General features: G+C 45.8%; 1 protein-coding gene across 2 annotated transcripts in view; it reads left to right on the top strand.

Moving 5' to 3' along the window:
- Positions 1–10,645: 10,645 nt before the first annotated feature.
- Positions 10,646–18,993, top strand: part of jag2b (jagged canonical Notch ligand 2b) — a 39,411-nt gene continuing 31,063 nt past the window's right edge. For both annotated transcript variants that reach the window (XM_072682816.1, XM_072682809.1), the window contains exons 1-2: positions 10,646–10,871; positions 11,472–11,792. In XM_072682816.1, coding sequence (XP_072538917.1) covers positions 10,794–10,871; positions 11,472–11,792 — 399 coding nt within the window. In that variant the 5' untranslated portion in view covers positions 10,646–10,793. The remainder of the gene's footprint in view (positions 10,872–11,471; positions 11,793–18,993) is intronic.

Genomic DNA, 18,993 nt, shown 5'->3' with positions numbered 1-18,993 from the left:
CACTAGTTTGATTCGTCAAGGGACATCTACAGTGGTCTGTGGTAGAGAGCATGGCGGCTTGGATTCTGTCATTTAAAATGTTTATAATAACCTTGTTTTGGCCAACAATGTTGTAGACAATATAATGTTTCTTCTGAAATCAAATGCATGAATAGGTAGTTGATCCCCTTTTTGCTGCACTAACAGACTCTACTCATCTGGAAAGACTTTACAGTAGATGTTGGAACATTTATGATGACATTTGCTTACATTCAGACTAAGGTGAGATACTGATGTTGGATGATTAGTTCTCAAATCACAAATGCCACTACAAGCAGTACTGGATGGGCTCCATCACTCCAGACGACGTAGGTCCATTGTTGCATAGTATATGTGAAAATATTAGAAAACGCACACATGCTCGACTGTGGCTGTGAACGGTATGTAGCAGCACATATAATACTTCAGCTGAAATTCCATGGGCAAGCCATTGAGACAGTACAGGATTGCTTATATTTGTTAAGTGCTGGTTCTTTGCACTTGACATTTCAGGAGGCAAGAGCACGTGCGTTTTCTTCTAGCCCTGCCCTGATCCATCATCACCACCCTTAGCCTTGCCTTTGCACTGCCCAAAACATGGCTGATAATGTTCCATGTGTCAATGGCACGGAAGCATGTGAAGTTGCTGCATGTTGATCTAACTGCTCAGTTAAGAGTAAAATGGGTTCTAAGAAAAGGGTTCTGGTGTTGTGCAATAAGCTGGCTATCTAGTAGCACAACCCATTAGTTGGCACAATCCAGCTAGAAGGTGCACTCCATGGTAGAGCTAGTAGGAGGAGGCTGATCTTGTCTTTTCACCCTTTTTTTATGAGTTAAGGCAAAGTAGGTGCCCAGTGCTTTATATGCAAGCGAAAGAGGTGTTTCAGTAGGTTAGCGATTCAACTTGCAGAGCTTAAGGTCTGCATCATGTAACAGCCATCAGTAACACCACTGCACGGTCAGTATCATGGTGTGGAACTGCAGAATTGATAGGTTCTTGGAGTCATATATGATATACATAGACATATATGATGTTCTGTCTCAGTAACTTATTTCATACTAATTTGTTAGCCAGGGTTGTGTATACGAATGCCGATCTACAGTGTCCTTGTTGATGTGTAAGTAATACCTCCACTAATGCAGAGAAGTGATTAATTGACAGGAAAGATCTTATGAAGTATGTAGGAAGGGGGGTGTTCCACCGAAACTGGATGTTGACAGGGGAGCTGGGGCACACTGCCAGCAATGAATTCTTGCAAACTGTGCATAACGACATCGCAAGTGTCAGGGGACTGTCATACCTGCTTATTATTTTCTAGCAGTGTTAACCGTTCAAACTTTGCCTGCGGCACAAAATCTGCCTGTAGTCTTTCTATAGTTGGAGAAGGGCTTACCATCTGTCAGCTTCTCCTAAGCACTATTTTTTAACTGATTGACGTAAATTTATTTGGACTTCAGTCATCATTCATGCCTTGGTAATTCTTGGATTAAGGCTTGTCCATGGGTGGGAGTTAATGGCGTTGACCGTGGAAGGGCTCTCCTTTCCTCATTTTTAGATCACCTGACCCTCAGGACTGCTGGCACAGCCCTCACAGTTTAACATGGAAGTGATCATTTAGTGTTTCACCAATCTTAAATCATACTTTCAAATTCTGAGGGCATGCCTTGTGTGTTTTTGCATGCCTCAACAGAGGACCAGTCCTGAACCTACGACTGAAAAGAGGAAAAAAAGAAGGAAAAAAAAACAAAAAACGCCCACACTAAAAAGCTCCCAGTAAGCTAGCTCTGCAGTTTTCCTTCTGCCTGGATGCCAAATCTTTGTGGTAGAGACCACCACACTGAGACCAGATGATCACTGACCCGAGTTATGAGTGAAACAGATTCTGTCAATAGGATAATATTTTTGGGCTAAACTAGAACTGGCTTGACGTTACTAAAGATCCAAAGGCAAAATGTCCTTGGGAGAAGTGGATTTCATCAGTCTTGACTTCTATCCACCTACGGCATTCCTCAAAAATTCTATAGCACGAACGATGCTGCTTTGGAGGACTTGTTGCCAGGGAACGAGATGGCAACAGGTCACCGAACACCCCCTCACGGTGTTCAATGAGATGCATGTCTTCCTGTCCGCTTGGCTGCCTCCATGGCAGTGAAAGCATCTGCTAACCTCCAACGACCTCCAGAACAAATGCTTTGTTCTCTTCCTGGTAGCCAAGTGTGTTTTCTTACATAAGCTTGCATATTCTTCTCTCTAGCCTTATCTTAAATAAATGTTAGCCTTGTTGGCAAGTGCTAACACCTTTGGAGCCCTATAGAGAAGGGGCAGATTTGTGGCACTATCACAAACAAACAGGATCTGATAATCACCCACCCCCCCCCCTCCCCCCACGGCCCATCAAATATCACATGATATGCCCCTGCCCCACCAACTAAATGAAAGTATGATGATGAAATAGTGATGAGCCATGCTCACGCACCATGGCGCACAAATTTGGGCGGAGGATTGCTGTGCACTTTCATGTGTAATTTGACTCGTGGACCACTTACAGCTCATCCATTGTGTTCCAGTGTGAGAGGCCATCTGTGCGGCCGGCCACGGGTGGCCGCCCCCTTTTTCCCGGCACTCCCAGGTGTGACCGGCCCTTTGAAGTGCACGGAGTATTGTGCCCACTGCTGGAGTTGTGACCTGCACAACAAAAAGAGAGAGTACACCTAATACGATTCCACCACACTCTCCATCTGTATGCAAATGAGAATGGGTTGCCTAACCCCTGGTGGGGGACAGAGAAACCTGAGTCGACTGCCCCACTCGCTGTCCTGTTGGTCCTTTTTCCTTGGTGAAGAGGGTCATCGGATGTGGCTGGTCAAGAGGTTCGGCTAATCGTGATCAGACTGCGAATGCGGGCTACGATGTGGCCTGGGATGCTCTTTAACAAGCTCTTCTTAAAACGGTGCAATATTGAATCCATGGTTGCTCTCCAATCATATCAGCATATCGGCGGCTTTGCCTCTGGCTTTTGAATTTTTTCAGCGCATATTAATTGCCATACCATTACCAGTTGGGTTATGAACATGCTGTGAACAAGAAACGCAAACATCTGAAATCACTGTAGCAGATTCTTGGCCCAGCTTGAGTTCTTTGATGACTCCAGCTCTGCTGTAGCAGTGGTACTTTGTAGGATGAGAGGGATTATCCAGGCCCTGATTTAGAGTTGGATGAAGAACCTGCTGTGAGAACATCGGCTCCTCTTTGCTTATCTGTAGAGGCTGCAGATATTTATGAGGTATCGCAAAGCACTCTTCCCTGCTCCCTGCCCAAGAGAGGCCACAGCTCTCCTTTCCTCTTATTAAGTTCTCTGCCTTTTAGCACTGAAGAGACTGAAGTGCAAAGAGGGCACTGATTCCACTGCGTTCACCATGTACCCTTTGACTCGCTGAACCCTCTCTGAACCGTGGGACGGATGTGGGGCTTGGAATGGATTAGGATAAAAACAAGCAAAGCAAACAGAGCAGCTAGTCTGTTGTAGGATATCCAGGATGACTCCATGGCATTGCTGTTTCTGAGACAGCCAAAACATGTCTTTTGATACGCACTGTTCAGTAGCCGCGGCTACTCCAGGCCAGTATGATGTCATTTACCGGACAGACGTCCTTTCTTGCTAAACTTAGCGTTCAGAGTGTTACAGAAAGGCATACCAAATTGGGAGGTCTATATATATAGATTTATATGTGTGACATAAGAGTTGCATGTGCACAGGGGTGGGTATTTATGCAGGCAAAAGAATGATGCAGATGAAAAACGAGCATCAGCATAGTTTTGCTTTGTTTGGCCTCTTGTTGTGTTATCTCAGAGAGAGTATACACAGTGGGGTTTGTTTCCATCTCTGTGATTTGCATCTCTGTGCACCAGCAAGATAAACCAAGGGGCAAAAAAACCCCAAAAAGCATTTATGAGATATGATGACATGTTCACAGTAAGTAAATTAGATCTCCATTAATTGTATAATAAGCACGGTGGTTGCTAAATCTCTCTTGAATTAATGTGATGATAATAAGAGGCTCATCACTCACTCAGCTAAATGTATTCGTTGTTGAAGCACAATAGCATAGGCATGTCTCTGCCTTTCTCCTCTTCACTGAGCCACATGAAATGGAAGCAAAGTGCCTCTTTTGCTGAAGCAGGGCTCATAAAAATGTTGAAGTAGTGCCAATTACATATTACCCGCACAGTTCATTAACATTATACAATTATTTCTGCTTTCATCAAGCATGCCATGGCAGAATTTGTGAATACGTTTTCGAAGCCGAAGCAGTAGCACAAATGAGGATTCTGAAATATATTAAAAGTCCTTTTATGTATGAGAACACTCATATATGAAACTGTTGAACAAACACACTCTAACATTAACAGAAACCTAAGTTGCCCAAACAGGCTCAAAGCATAAAACAGCTGTTAACAAAATACCCTCTATCACAAAATCAAAAATAATAATCTGGCCTGTACAAAGTTTCAATTGTTCAGATGGAAACAGATGGAAAGGAATAGGTGCATCTTGCTCTGATATATGGTTATCCTGCACTTACATTCACATTCTTGGTCTGGCTACTCATAACTGTGGAATGACCCTTCGCTGGCACTGGTGTCAAGGTTGATTGGGCTCATTGTGAAAGCCCTAATTGTAAAGATTACTGGCGTGGGGCTATCTGCACCTGCTTTTGTGGAGGGAAAATAGGAGGGAATGGCTAGGAGAGCTACTCCTGCTTGTTTCTGTTTCCAACTAGCAGGACAATTCTCCAGCTTTTTTACACACAAGCAGTAAGTTTTAAGTGAGATTCTCAAATTGCAGGACAGAGGCAAGTGTACCCTGCATGAGGGTGTGAAGAACTACTGTAAAGTTTACAGAACCTTATTAAAATGTGATAATGTTCTATATCTGTATTAAAGAACTACTCCTATAACCTTTACATAATGCAGAGGTACTGTAAACGGCAAGGTCAACAAAAAGGTTCAAAACGTACAAAAACAGTTCTTTAAAGAAACCATCCATTGAAAGGTTTGTCAGGAAACCAGAACTGGTTCTTCTGTGAATTTCTTTAGCTTTTTTGTGACGATCGAAAATCCACTTACCTTTTCTTGTCTCCACGAAGAAAGTGCCTCTGCATCATTGTGAAGCTCTTATCACTGCTTACTTTTGATAAATCTTGTCTAACTAACCCCTATCTTTAAGTTGTGGCAGATCCAATCTCAGGGCCAGTCCCAACGCTTCTCCTTGAATAAGAGTGAAAGTGGAGTCTTCCAATTAAGTTCTGTGTTTCCTCTTAGGTGTTTGGAATGGCTTCCTTTTACTGATAATGAAGCACAGCAGTAACATGAACCTTTCCAGTCACTTTATATGATATACTTATCAAACGCACCCTTCTCCATACACATACAAAATATGTCAAGGGGCATGCACTGTCCTAAGATGAATCCGTTTGTCCTTTGTGAACTCTCGAGGTGGTAGGAAGCCATGTTTCCGCAGAGATAAGGAAATACAGGCAGAGATGAGGGTGTGATGGAGCCATAGCTCTGTCAGGTGCTGGATGCCCTCATGTTCTGCTTAACTGCAAATATGCACACATTTTCCTATACAGGAGTTTGGGAGCGGAACAAAAGCTGTAGACACTAATGGAGATTCATGTATACTGCAATTCCAAACCGTAGGTAAACCCTTATCATGGAACCTTAGTTTGTGCCAGACCATGAAGGGGGGGATTTCAGTAATTCGTCTGAATTTCTGCAAAATTCAGTAACTGAGACGTAAATAAAGTCATTCATAGTGCTTTGGTCTGAAATGGGTCGATTGTTGAGAAACTAGGGGCGTCGATGAGTGCAGTGCAGTATACAGTCATGTATAAACATAAGCTTCCTGGACAAAACATCAGTTATCTTGCGTGTTTAAGATGGTAGTAACTTCAGGCTCCTGCAGTTGGCGCTGCAATTGAATGATTGGGCTATAAATTCCTGTGGGGTGTGTAATTGGATTCATAGATTGAGAAGAGGAGGTACAGTGCAGTGAATGTCTTGTTCAATGGGTCGCAAAGCAAATGTTAATGATTGGCAAAAGGGAGTGATTGCATCTGGGGGTGCCAACGGCTATAGTGTGAGAGAAGTAGCTGAATTTGCAGGTGTATGGAAGCATATGGTCATACGGGTCTATCAGCAGTGGCAGAAATCCCAGTCTACAGGAAATTCTCGTCAGAGTTGCGGCCAAAGGATGACGCCACTGATGGGCAGGGACCGCCGGCATGTTTCACGGCTTGTGAATGATAAACATTTTGCTTACAGGCAAGAATTGCTTCTAGAAGTTGATGCAAGTTAATGCATTTCCATTCAGGAGCTCTCAAAAACACGCCAGCGGCCCCTGTCCGACAGTTCAGTTCAGACAAGAATTTCCTGTAGACTGGTATTTCTGCCCCTGCTGGTAGACCTGTATGACCATATGCTTCTATACACCTGCAGATTCAGCTACTTCGTTCACATTATGACCTTTGCCACCCTCAATTGCAATCACTCCTTTTTGCCAAACATTAACATCATTTGCCACCCATCCTAAGAGATATTCACTGCATTGTACCTTCTCTTCTCAATCTATGAATCCTGTCACACACCCCACAGGTATTTATCGCCCACTCGTCCTTGTGCATCTGCAGAAATCTGAAGTTACTACCACCCTAAACACGCAAGGTGACAATTCCTTTTATCTGGAGAGCTTATTAGCCTTCTGAGTTTTATATGTAACGCTGGTGATGGCAAAATAGTGAAAAATCAACAAACAAACAAACAAACATGGATCTACACAGAGCCATTGCCCTCACTGAAGAACATCTTTCTACGGTTTCGGCATCATATTCATACCATTTTAATGTAATCACTTTCTTGTTAGCTTCTCACCTTCAGAGCATTAAATGCTTTGGCCGTCTGGATCCACTCTGCAGCACTGTGAACAAGTTTCACTACAACAGAGCAAACCACTCTGAATGACTTCATTTACATCTCAAGCACTTACTTATGTAGAAATGTTGAGAAAAGGGAAAAAGTTAAATAAGGAAATCTTAGTAGAACCTTAATATAATTTACAGCAGTGCACACTTCTTTATAAGAGTCTTTTGTCACTCACTGTCTTAACAAACCGCACATGACTGACATGAACTCATTCACGTTAAAGTTCAGTGCCAGGACAGGAACATGAAGAGTAAGATTCCTCAGCTGTTAAGCAGTGTCATGTCCTCATTCTTACACTTACATTAAAAAAAAAGAAAGAGCGAGAGAGAGAGAAAAAAGTGGGTGCTCGTACACTTCCATCTGGTATAATGCTCTAGTTAACTGACCTGCCCACCAAATTACAGTGTCATAGCTCACGCTAAGCTCTCAGGATGGGTCAGTGATATTGACTCCCATGAGGAATGGAAGCAAACATGACACTTAATGCCACGGTGATGTGAAGAGAAGGGGTTTACACCTAGTCAATGTGACTGTCATTCACAATGGCAGTGTATGAAACACCCCAGGCCGTGTGCCAAGGAACCAAACCGGATTTGTATCTTTGTATGCGAGTAAATTCCTCAATGTGATGAGTCAGGTTTGGGCAGAAAGGTGAAGCTAAAGTTAAGCATGAAGAATGCATGGATCCCACTGTAAGCTACACTGTACTGTGTGGACGTCTGCTCGTCCGATGGTTCTTTTTCAAATCAAGGCCTATCGTCTAAGGTCATGCCAGCTGTGTGAACACAACTGAATTTATTAATGCAAATATTACCTGACACGTGCAACCTACAGCTGCTGGATGTGTGCTTCCGCTCTCCTGTTTCACACCCCCCCCCCCCCCCCATCACTGTCTCTTTTCCTGTTTCTCTTCATGGTTGAAAAACCATTCTAGTAATTCTAGTGCTCTGTCTGCACCATTGCTCATGGGACATCCAGGCTTCACACAGCTTTTGGAGAATCTGCTTCTAACTTGTATTTATTCCACTGTGGATACAGGTTTGCAGGTCAGAGGCTCAGGTCGGCCATTCGGACATTACACTGAGAAAGAGCAGATGGCAGCGCTCATCAAGCAAGCAGGGCTTGAGCCTGGAAGAAGAAGAGACAGAAATATCAGCAATGGATGCCTCCCGAAGTCACTAGATGTATTAATTAGAAGAGTGTGCACAAGTCTGTATACACACTGCAGTATATCTGATGAGTAGAGTTACTGATAAGTTCATGTTCAGGATTACCACAGCTACTCACTTTATGGCTTTCAAACACATTGCATGCAGTGTTTCCTTCTCTCTGTCATTCTTCCAGGCTTGCTTGATGAGCGCTGCCGTCTGCTCTTCCTCAGTCTAATATCAGAATGACCAAGCTGAGCCTCTGACCTGCAAACCTGTATCCACGGTGGAATAAATACAGGTTAGAAGCAGATTCTCCAAAAGCTGTGTGAAGCCTGGATGTCCCACAAGCGATGGTGCAGACAGAGAAGAGTTACCAGAATGGTTTTTCAACCATGAAGAGAAACAGGAAAAGAGACAGTGATTGGGGGGGTGAAACAGGAGAGCGGAAGCAGCTGTAGGTTGCAAGTGTCAGGTGATATTTGCATTAATAAATCGTCACCATTGGGAAGCCTCCTCATATCAGTTTTAATTTCCTGCGAGCTTGGCTTCCAGTAAAGGCAATCACAGATCCATCGCTATGGAAACGAGACTCCCCTGCAGCAAATACAGTGGAAACATACCAGCCAGAAGAGTCCAGAAGCTGATTAGCGAAATGTCAGCAAGTGCAAAGGTGCCATTAATGCAATAAGCCATCTTTGTAATGCCCATCACAGCGGCCCCTGACAGCTGCAGCTTTGCAGTTAGACAGCAACAACGTGTGAGAGGTTTTAAAGTGGGTCAAGGCGATGATTACAGATAAAAGGGAATAACTCTGTTGGCTATACGTTTATGGGTGAGGCCTCCACGGGAAAGCCATGAAATATGGATGAGGAGAGACATCCACTTCACCTTTCCCCAGGGCCACCTCCCCCTCACCATCCCCACCTCCGTCTCTGTCCGTCACTCCTCCCCCTCCATCATCCGGCTCACGCAGCACTGCTCACACTCCTGCCTCTTCCTCCTGTGAAACGCTATGGCTGAAGCGAGGGTGATGCCTGCTCCAGCCATGTGCTTATTTATGCCACATCTAGTAAAGAGATGCTCTGCGGGATAGAAAATGTCATGGCAAGGAGGAAAGGACAGCCTGTTCAGCCACACTGTCTTGTGGTTTAGGATTTCGTTCCTTTTCCTTAATGTAAATACCTCTGGCAACAGACGCACACCCTCACCCACATGGAGTACAAGTGACAGATAACGTAAACTCAACTGACAAACGGCAGGTCTGTGGCCGGAAAGAGCACATTCTTGAAACAGATCAGGTTAGATTCCTTAATGGTAATGCAGCTCAACATAGGGAACGGGCCTAAAATAATACTTTTACTATAAGGCTTCTTAATAGAGACAGAGCATCTAGTGAATGCACACTGTATGGACAAAAGTATTGGGACACCTGCTCATTCACTGTTTCTTCTCAAATCAATGGTGTTTGTATGTCCTGCTTTTGTTGGTATAATTGTCTCCAACTGTCCAGGGAAAGCTTTGTACTAGATTTAGAAGCATTGCTGCGAGGATCTGACCGCATTCAGCAACAAGAGCATTAGTGAGTTCAGGATGTCGGATATGATCACCACCCCACCTCAACCCAAAAGTATTGGATGGCGCACCATCATCATTCCAGAGAACACAGTTCTTCCAGTGCTCCACAGCCCAATACCGGGGGGCTTTATACCCCTCTAGCCCACACCTGACATTAGGCATGGTGCCAGCAGTGTATGTGTGCATTTGCACATCTGTGTCAGCAATGGGTGCAACCCAAAATAGCCGAATGCATTCATCAGAAGGGGCACCAACAAACATTTGGACATATAGTGTAATATCTCAAGAATAGCCGAAGGTCTGGACCATTTCTAAGTATCTTGCTGCTGATATGGCGTGTACGTGCGACAGAGGGCGCTCTTACCTGCATCAGCTCACTAGCACCAAGGCTGCTGGGACTGAAACTACCTAAAGCGCCCTGTAAATCTTAAAATAATAATAATTAATAAAATAATAATAACGTATGCAAAATAAAAACAACAACAAAAAAGAATGAACCCTCTCCACTTGTCTTTTCAGTCAGCCAGAGTCTCTTAGACTGTTAAATCTAAATTACTCATGTTCAGGAGGAAACAACGCCACACGCTTCCAAAAAAAAAAAAATCGAGCTACAACGCCTACCCCTGCTGTATTTCACTCGTTTATCGCCGCGGACACATCGTCTTTGGCGTAAAGATGGCACCGCACGGTAAAATAAACACTCGCCAAGAACTGTGAAACGTTGCACCTTCGTTGGTGACACGGGCAACGTAAGTTTTTTGGCAACGCCCCGCCCCCCCGCGCGGTGATTGGCTCAGAGGCGTCGGAACGCTCCTTCGCGATTGGCGCCTCCGCCTGTCAGTCAGACGACTCGCTCTCAGGCGTGCGGTGGCTGGGAATCATATCATTTGCTGTGGAGTGATCTGACGGAGGGAGAGAGAGAGAGGGAGAGAGAAGAGGGCTGGAACAGGAGCAGCACCGCGCCACACCACGCTCGACAAATTGTGATTTTTTTGCATGTCAGGAGCGGAGGAGGCTGTCGCCGGTCATCGGCCGTTTCGTCTCTTTGTGCTTGTTCCATTTTAATGGGAGGCATGTGGAACTGGGCGAGGATAACGAAGTGGCTCTCAATAGCGTGCCTGCTGTTAACGATATGGACGAAGGTGAGCTCGTTTCTGATCGCCGATAATCGTGTGTGATCAGTTCGGCGGCGATCCGAGTGGGTCGTGTGGTCAGGCGTTTTGGGGGAGGACTGCTATCTCTGCTCCTAATCGTAATCGTTTGTGGAATCACGCAGCCGGTCGTTCCGGGGCATGTGATAGATAGGCTGTCAAGCTTTCACGCTTTTCACGCCAACTCCATCACTGGGAGATAATCGAGCGCGTGCTGGAGTTAGTAGCCTAGTTTGCTGCTTTGCGCACACACTCTCAGAGAAAATGCACAACAATTAGCTAGCTTTGCTTTTAAGTGATCTCAAATTTATCCCCCAAGTCAGTCCCTCGCTCGCTTGCCCACCCACCTACCTACCTACCTCCCCCCCCTCTAAAAAACCCGAATGCACGAGGTTCGCTTACACGGTGGAAACACGAGTTCCAGGGTCAAACGGATTGGTACAGTGGGGTGGTGGTGGTGGGGTGGGTCGTTGTGCAGCCAAAGAGCAGCTCCGTTATGTTTGACTTTGCATGGTCCATTTTGTTCATTCAGTTTCACTTGGCTAATGCGTGTGTTTCTTGTGGCTCCCCGCTTGATTTTGTTATTTTTAGGTGGGCCAGTCTTCGGGCTATTTCGAGCTGCAGCTGATGACCGTGGAGAATGTAAACGGTGAGTTGTGGGACGGGGAATGCTGCGACGGCGCGCGGAGCTCGCAGGACCAGCGTTGCACGCGGGACGAGTGCGACACGTACTTTAAATTGTGCTTGAAGGAGTACCAGAGCGAGGTGACCACCACGGGCCAGTGCAATTTCGGTACCGGATCTACCGCCGTCCTAGGTGGAAATATATTTTCTTTTAAGAGCAGCAAGAGCAACCCCAACAAGGTCAGCGACGCGGGCAAGATCGTCATCCCCTTTCAGTTCGCCTGGCTGGTGAGTGCAACTTTCTTCCTATTAAATCTCCACCTCTAGATCACTGTCCTCTTCATCATTAGCTGATTGGTGTAGCTGTCAGGAGCGCGCGCGCGCGCGCGGCTTCAGCCCCTCAGGCTGGGTCCGGTTACAGTGATGACAGCATGCGGTGGCTTTTTGGGAGAGCGTGAGGCTTTTTTGGAGTGTTGATCTGAGGTCGAGTTGGGAGCTGAGACTATACACACACACACGCATTGAGCCGTGCCAAGTCAAAAGCACGGGGCAAATAATGTGGCTTAGTGTGGGTTTCTTTTTGGGAGGACCGAGGGGAAGCAACCCCCCTCCACACTCCCTCACTGAAGCCTATAGGCTAAGTGCATGTAAGGTGACTGCTGGGAGCCCTCCGCCTCCTGCAGGCAAGTGCTGCTGCAAGGTGCTTCAGAGGTGCAGCTTCATCCCACAGCTGTGCACTCTTTAACAAGGGGAATTTGTAAAGCAATTGACCAGGTCAGAATGGTTTGCAGTGGTGTATAGAGAGTTACTGCATGAAAGGTGGTCTTAAATGTGTGTCCTACTGTCATACTGGACTGGTACAGGAGTGGTGTTAAGGAAAAAATAATAAATAATGAAATAGTCCCCAAAGAAAAGCTGTTTTAACCAGGTCTGGATTGACTGGTCATTATGGCTAGTAAATTAAAAACAGCTCTATAGACCCTGCAACACCTCCTTCCAATCACTACCAAGTTTCCCGACAGACCACCCTGAAGTGGAATCTTTTTATAGTACTGGTCAACATTGTGAAATGATACTAGGAGATGCCCCTGTTCATCTCAGCATTCTGCCTGATATCTGAAACACTCCCTGATTGGTAGGTGCATGGGACGCAACTGCTGATGTCAGTATCGGGTGTCGGATGAGAGAGGTGTTGTGTGCGGCCGGTGTGTGTCGCACCTTGAAACAACAAAAAAGATGTTGTGTAGTATTGACTGTCCGCTCTGGACTGGAGCCCAGACATACGGAGAAGCTCACCTGGAGTCACTCAGCTGTGCCTGATGGCACTCGTTTTGCCCAAGATGTGAACAGTGATCTAGCATCTTTCCCTCAGTACAGCTACACCCTCCACACAACTAGCGGTTCATGTGTGACTGAACCACCTCTAAGCTTTAGTCTAGGTTTAGTCTAGTCATTTTTCTAGTGGTTGAGTGACAGTAAAGCTGACCCCTCTTACTGTGGTGTGTGTGTGTGTGTATCTCTGTCTGTATCTTAATGTGTCTTCTACATAAAGGTACAGACAGTTGAGTGGTTCCTGACTGCCGAGACTCTGCTGCATCTGCAGTTCCGGCCGGTCCCGTGAAAGCTAATGAAATTGCCAGTGGAATGCGTCTTTCCGTGCCTCGCATCCGGAGAGGCATTTGATGATGTGCTCCCAGTGTAACTGCATCCGTACTGTATTGTAAAGAGATACGGAGCACCTCTCCCACTCTCGGCCCGCGAGTGTGCCACCTGTCGGAGGAGATGATTTGTTCTCTCTCTCTCTCTCTCTCTCTCTCTCTCTCGCCCTCTCTCACTCGTTTCCAATTCGCTTCTCGTGGCGCCAGAGGTTTGCTTCTGGAGAGAATTCTTGCTTGATGGGCTATGTGATTGCCTGTTGCGCAGTAAGCCAGGCAGTGTCCCACTTTGTTAATGGACCCTTAGGCCTATCGTTTTTAAGGGAGACTGTAACTGAATATGTGAGAAGCTTGGTCACCTTAGAGGTGCGAGACGGCGTGTGTGTGTATGTGTGTTCGTGCACATGTGTGGGTTTCCTTTCCCGGTTCCACTGCCTAGTTACTGTTGGCCTATGGTATGAAATTCCCTGACCAGTCGTCGTCATCATCGTTCATCGACAAGGCAGAATGAAGGCCATGACTTCCTCCATTACTGTCTACGGTGTCAGACTGTGACAGACTGTGAGAGACGGTGCTCGTGTCGGGCCGTGCTCGCTCTCCTCCTTGCCAGGGAACCGGCCCTGATGCTGAAGAAAGCAGCTGCTGCCGTCCGTCAAAGCCGAGGGCCGCCGCGCTTCAAGGCTAAATGGCAGCGTCAGCTACACCTGATTGGGAGCTTGCCGGGCGGTTGCTAGGCGACGGTTACATGGGCCTTTAGTAAACAATTATCTCTGGCCCTCTGAGCTCCCTTCCCCCTTAAACTGGTCTTTCAGCGCAGCCACTTGTTCAGGCCTCACCTGGGAAAGAAGGGCTTGAGCCACACTACTGATTACACTATCGACTGTGTAATTAGCCGGTCACAGCTGGCTACGTCTCCAGCCAACAAAAAGCAGTAATTGTCCAGTTCGGCATTAGAGCAGGTGGCTGCTGATGGAGCCTGATTATAGATGGTGAGTCCGGTAGGTCTTAAGGATCACCCACTTGGCTATGTCCACCCTTTTGTTAACACCCCCCCCCCCCCCCCCCCCCCCACACACACACACACACACACACACACACACACACACACACACACACACACACACACACACACAACCTACCAAGAAAACTTCTCCTAGGAGTCATTTAGTCATGCTCGGGAAAGGACTGTTGGGCCATGCGGAAGGCCACTTCATGAAGTATGGAAGAGCGATAGGCATGTTCACCTTAGTAAATGACTGACGAAGAGGCAGTTGTCTTTGATGTTCAGATGGCGGAGCTACTAAAGTACAAGCCAAAAGTGGACATGCTTGCTTCCTTGCTATTTGTATATACTGCCCTGTTGCTCACAATTAAGAGAGAAAACAGCTAGCACCTATAAAAATATGTGCTAGCTAGCAAACCCATAGCCAAACTTACTCTGCGCAGCCCTCTAAACATGTTCTAGCATCAGTATATATACTTCAATGTAGAAACTTTCTTATTTACTGTTATTTGCCTTAGCCCTTCACACCCAGTTCACATTCTTGTTGGTTGTTTGTTGCAACTTAATACCACTGATGGCGCTTAGATAATTGCGATCAGCTCAAAAAGAATTGTAATCGGACACCATTATAAAAAAATAGTGACGGGCCTATATATGAGGAGCTTAGCTAACCTGTACGACTGATATTAAGGTAGAGCTCCTACCTTACCTACCTTTTATTATTATTATTATTATAATTCCCCCAGTCCAATAAATCAATTTGACTGTAATGATTTATAATCTCTAACTTCATCTTCCGGCCCTTTTACTCGTCCCCTCCCCTCCTCCTCTCCTTCTTCTCTCCGTGACCCGAACAAACTAGCTTTTTGTTCTGCCACCTCACTAAACATTTTCTTTCTTGTGACTGGGGGCTGTGCTGCTGTTTTGTCTTCTCATGAAATGGAGGGAAGCACACTTAAAGGCAGCGTTTTTTTTTGGTTTTTTTGCTCCCTGAATGCTTCAGTCATGGGGGAGATATTTTTAGGAGCTGAAAGACCGGGCAAATTAGGAGGCGATGTGCCCAAGGGTGACTTTTACTCAGCAGCCTCCTTACGTTTTTTTTTTTTTTCTCCCCCCATGCTTTACTGTTTGAGGGATGTTTCCTGGCCTGCAATGTCTCCTCGTCCTCTTAACTGTTTAACACCGAAGCCACATGCAGTGCATCAGCCATCACTCAGCAGTTTAAGCTGGTTTTCTGGTCTCCAGCTCATGCGCTCGCAATGCAGTAAAGCAGTTGTTAGTTTGTGAAGCGGGTGGGGAGGGAGGAAAGGCAGTAAAGTGAAAATGGAGACTGTTTGGATGATTCTGAAGAGCACCGGCCAGCCATCTCCCACTCCACAACTCCTACTTAGTGAATGCTCTAAAACAAAGAAGGCTCTCCTTTTAGAGAGCATCTTTGGCAGGACGTTCTCCTAGCCCTTGCCAAAACGCTATCAATCGATTAAGTCGTCTTTCAGTCTATTTACGCCAACAATGTACATCACTGTTGAGAAAAGTGTGTGTGTGTGTGTGTGTGTGTGGGGGGGGGGGGTGCGATGTAATATCTGTGAGTTCATGTAAGGCCTGCTAATAAGTAGTCACTGGGAGGTGAGAGGTGAGGTTGGGGGTCAGGAGCAGCTTCTAAAAAAGTTAATAGGCTTTAGGCCTGCTGTTAGATGTGATCTAGCAGTCAGGGAGGCTGAAAGGACAGGGGTGGGATGGGTGTCCTCTCCCTTCTGGAGAACTGAGTGCTGAACAGATGCCTCCAATGCCTCCCTTCTTCAGAAGCGCTCATGTTACACTAAATGCCTCCAATGCTCCAGGCACTTCCGGTTGACTTGCTATTATTCTTTGGAGAGGAGAGCTTACATTGAGACAGTGTTGGAGCTGGTGAGCCACAGTTTAGCCAGCCAGGCTTTCTGGAAACACTAAAATCGGGTGTGTAGAGTGGTAGCAAATGCAACTAAAAGTCTATCAGATTATGACTAGCATGCTGCCTGGTGGCTAGTGTGTTAGCTCGGGGCTAGTGGCTAGTACATTTAAAACAGGGTATTATAAAAGCACAGTGTTTGGTTTGAATTACAGTACTCTTATAAGGTTGAATGCTATAAAATGAAATAAAAACATTGGCTCGCTACTATGAGGCATATTTACGGTGAGGGGAAGTTTTTGTTGTTTTTTTTAAAGACTTTTGTTAATTAAAAAAATAACGAACTAAATAAATAAATAAATAAATAAATATATAAATATATATATATATATATATAGATGGATGGATGGATGGATAAATAAGATGAAGAATAATTGGTAACACTGGCAACCTGCACATCCCTGCTAAGAAGATAAGATGTCCTGCTAATTAATAGTGAATTAAAATCATATTGTACTTGGCAAACATTTATGGAACGACATTCTTGTCATTCCGACTTAAAATTAATAATACAGTATGACTGGTGCCAGGATATGGCCACAAATCAGTATAACGATAAGCATTTTACCTCAATTATGAGTAATGAGTGATATATTGCCCAGATTTATGACTGGCCGACCTGAGCATTCGGCTCCCGGTTACATGATATACATGTATGTAGTGTTTATAGGGTATATAGTGGTACACACACTGAACTGAGGATTTCTTTTAGTCTTGGTGTAGCCTGATGTGAATGAAATGTTTTCTAGTGTGTTGAACGTGCTGTTATTCGGCTTGCTAGATTGGGTGTGCATTAGCATACTGCTCTTGGTTTAGAAAGCGCGGTTCACTTCAAAGTGGAGAGCGTTTCTGTTTCCTCTCTGTTCCGTTCCTCTGGTCTTAAAATGGTCCTACTGGGCCATGACCTCTTGAGCACAGGACGTTTTTGTATGTGTGGGTGTGTGCGTGTGCGCTTACGCATCCTTCTGGTAAGGTTGTATCCGCATCAGGTCACTGGGTTATTTTCCTAACTAGGCACTGTTCTTTCCTTTTCAGAGCTCGCTCTGGGGGAGCCTGATTGTTTTGCCATGGCTGTTTTGGTTTGTTTGCCCGTGTGGACAGGGGGTTGCATGCATGCGTGTGTGTGTGATTGTGTGTGACTAATGCACGCTGTGTGTGACTCTTCCTGCACGACTCCGCAGGGACGCGTACACTGAGCAGGTGTGCCTCTGTAATTAAAGTGCATTAGCGCACGGCCAGTTTAATTCCCACTTGACCCCTGAACCTGTTGGAAATGATAATGATGATAATGGAGCTTTAGCTGGCGTCAGAGGGGCTGTAACCAGGCTGCTCGAAGCTACTGTAACTAGGGCTGGCTGGCTGTCTGTCTGTCTGGTTGGTTGGTTAGTTGGTTGGCTCTCCCACCCAGACCACCTTGTAAAGGGGAAAAGCGAGAGAGTTTTGCTGGGCGATGCAGCGGCTTGTTGAAGATGCTGTTTCTGGGTTAGCCAGAGATGCTGAAACTGGGTTAAAAGGAGAAATGGCAGCTGGAACCGGGCTAGTCAACGGGCTTTTCAGATGGTCTCTTGATGATCTAGTTATCAAGGGCGTCAAATGGCAGCCTCGCCGTAGTAACTCCAGGGCCGGTTGCCAGGTGGATTATCGCCTGTCCGGCTGTTTCTGGAATTATAGTTCTACCACGTTGGGGTTCTGCCATTAGTTTGTTAATGGCATTTCAGGATAACCATGATTCCAGAGACTTGAATAATGATATTATATGTCTGTGTGAGTGTGTGTGTGTGTGTGTGGAGATCTGATCTAGGCTGGTTGCTCTGGGAGCTGTGTCCCCACTGGGCTGTGGCAGCGCTAAGCTTGGCAGGCTGTTTCACATGCAGCTTGAGTGGCCATGCTGTTTCCAGCTGCAGGGAACACTGCAGTCAGACAGAGAAACAGCCCCAGTCTTCTTTAGGCCTTTTTTTTATTGTTTTTGTTTGTTTCCTCATCAGTCATCCTTACTTTCATCTGAGAGTTCGATAACTTTCTAGTATCTTGTAGGTCTCACTACTTAATTAGGAAAGGGGAGAGACTGTTGTGTTGTCAGGACATGGCCAATAAGCTTGTTGGCATAGTAGCGATGCTAAATGGGCCACATGTGCACACACAAGCACACACACACATTCTACTATGTTGTTCAAGGATGGTAAGCAGGACACCTGATTGTGGTCGTCTTTCCCTGTTGGCTCCTATATATTATTTTATTTACAAAAGTATTGGGATGCCTGCGCATTAATTGTATTCCTTAATTTAGGAAGATACAAACAAGCTCATCCTGCTTTTGTTGGAGTAACTGTCTCTACTGTCCAAAAAGGTGTCTCTACTAGATTTTGGAGCACTGCTTTGAAGATTTGACCACATTCACGATCACAAAACACAGTTCCACTGCTCCATAGCTCAATACTGAGGGTTTTATACCCCTCTAGCCCACACCTTTTAATAGGTGTGATGCCAATAGGTTGATGTTTAGCTGCTATGAGCCTATTCTTCTTCAGGCAGTACTTCTCTACTAGACACGCTGTGTGTCTGCATCCGTGTCAGCAGTGGGTGCAACTTAATGTCCACAAACATTGGGCATATAGCGTATGTATACGTGTGTGTGTGTGTTAAGTTAACAAAATGCAGTGTGGTCCAATGTTGCACCTCTGCATTGTAGCGTAGCAACTCGAGCCCACGCTGAAAGAAGGAGGGCTCCTGATGGCAGAATATCATTTACTGGCTGCAGGGGCCCAAAGTGCACGTCGGGCTTGTGTCTCCCTGCCTCCCAGGCCCACAATGCCCCCTTTAACAAAGCTATTGTCTGCCTTTGTGCGCTGGAAGCCTTGCGGAAATGGCAATTGTCGGAGTCGA

This window comes from Salminus brasiliensis, chromosome 1 (genome assembly GCF_030463535.1).
Source record: "Salminus brasiliensis chromosome 1, fSalBra1.hap2, whole genome shotgun sequence".
Classification (NCBI taxonomy): Eukaryota; Metazoa; Chordata; class Actinopteri; order Characiformes; family Bryconidae; genus Salminus; species Salminus brasiliensis.
The sequence above is the reverse complement of the archived record's forward strand: the minus strand, read 5'-3'. Positions and strand labels throughout refer to the sequence as shown.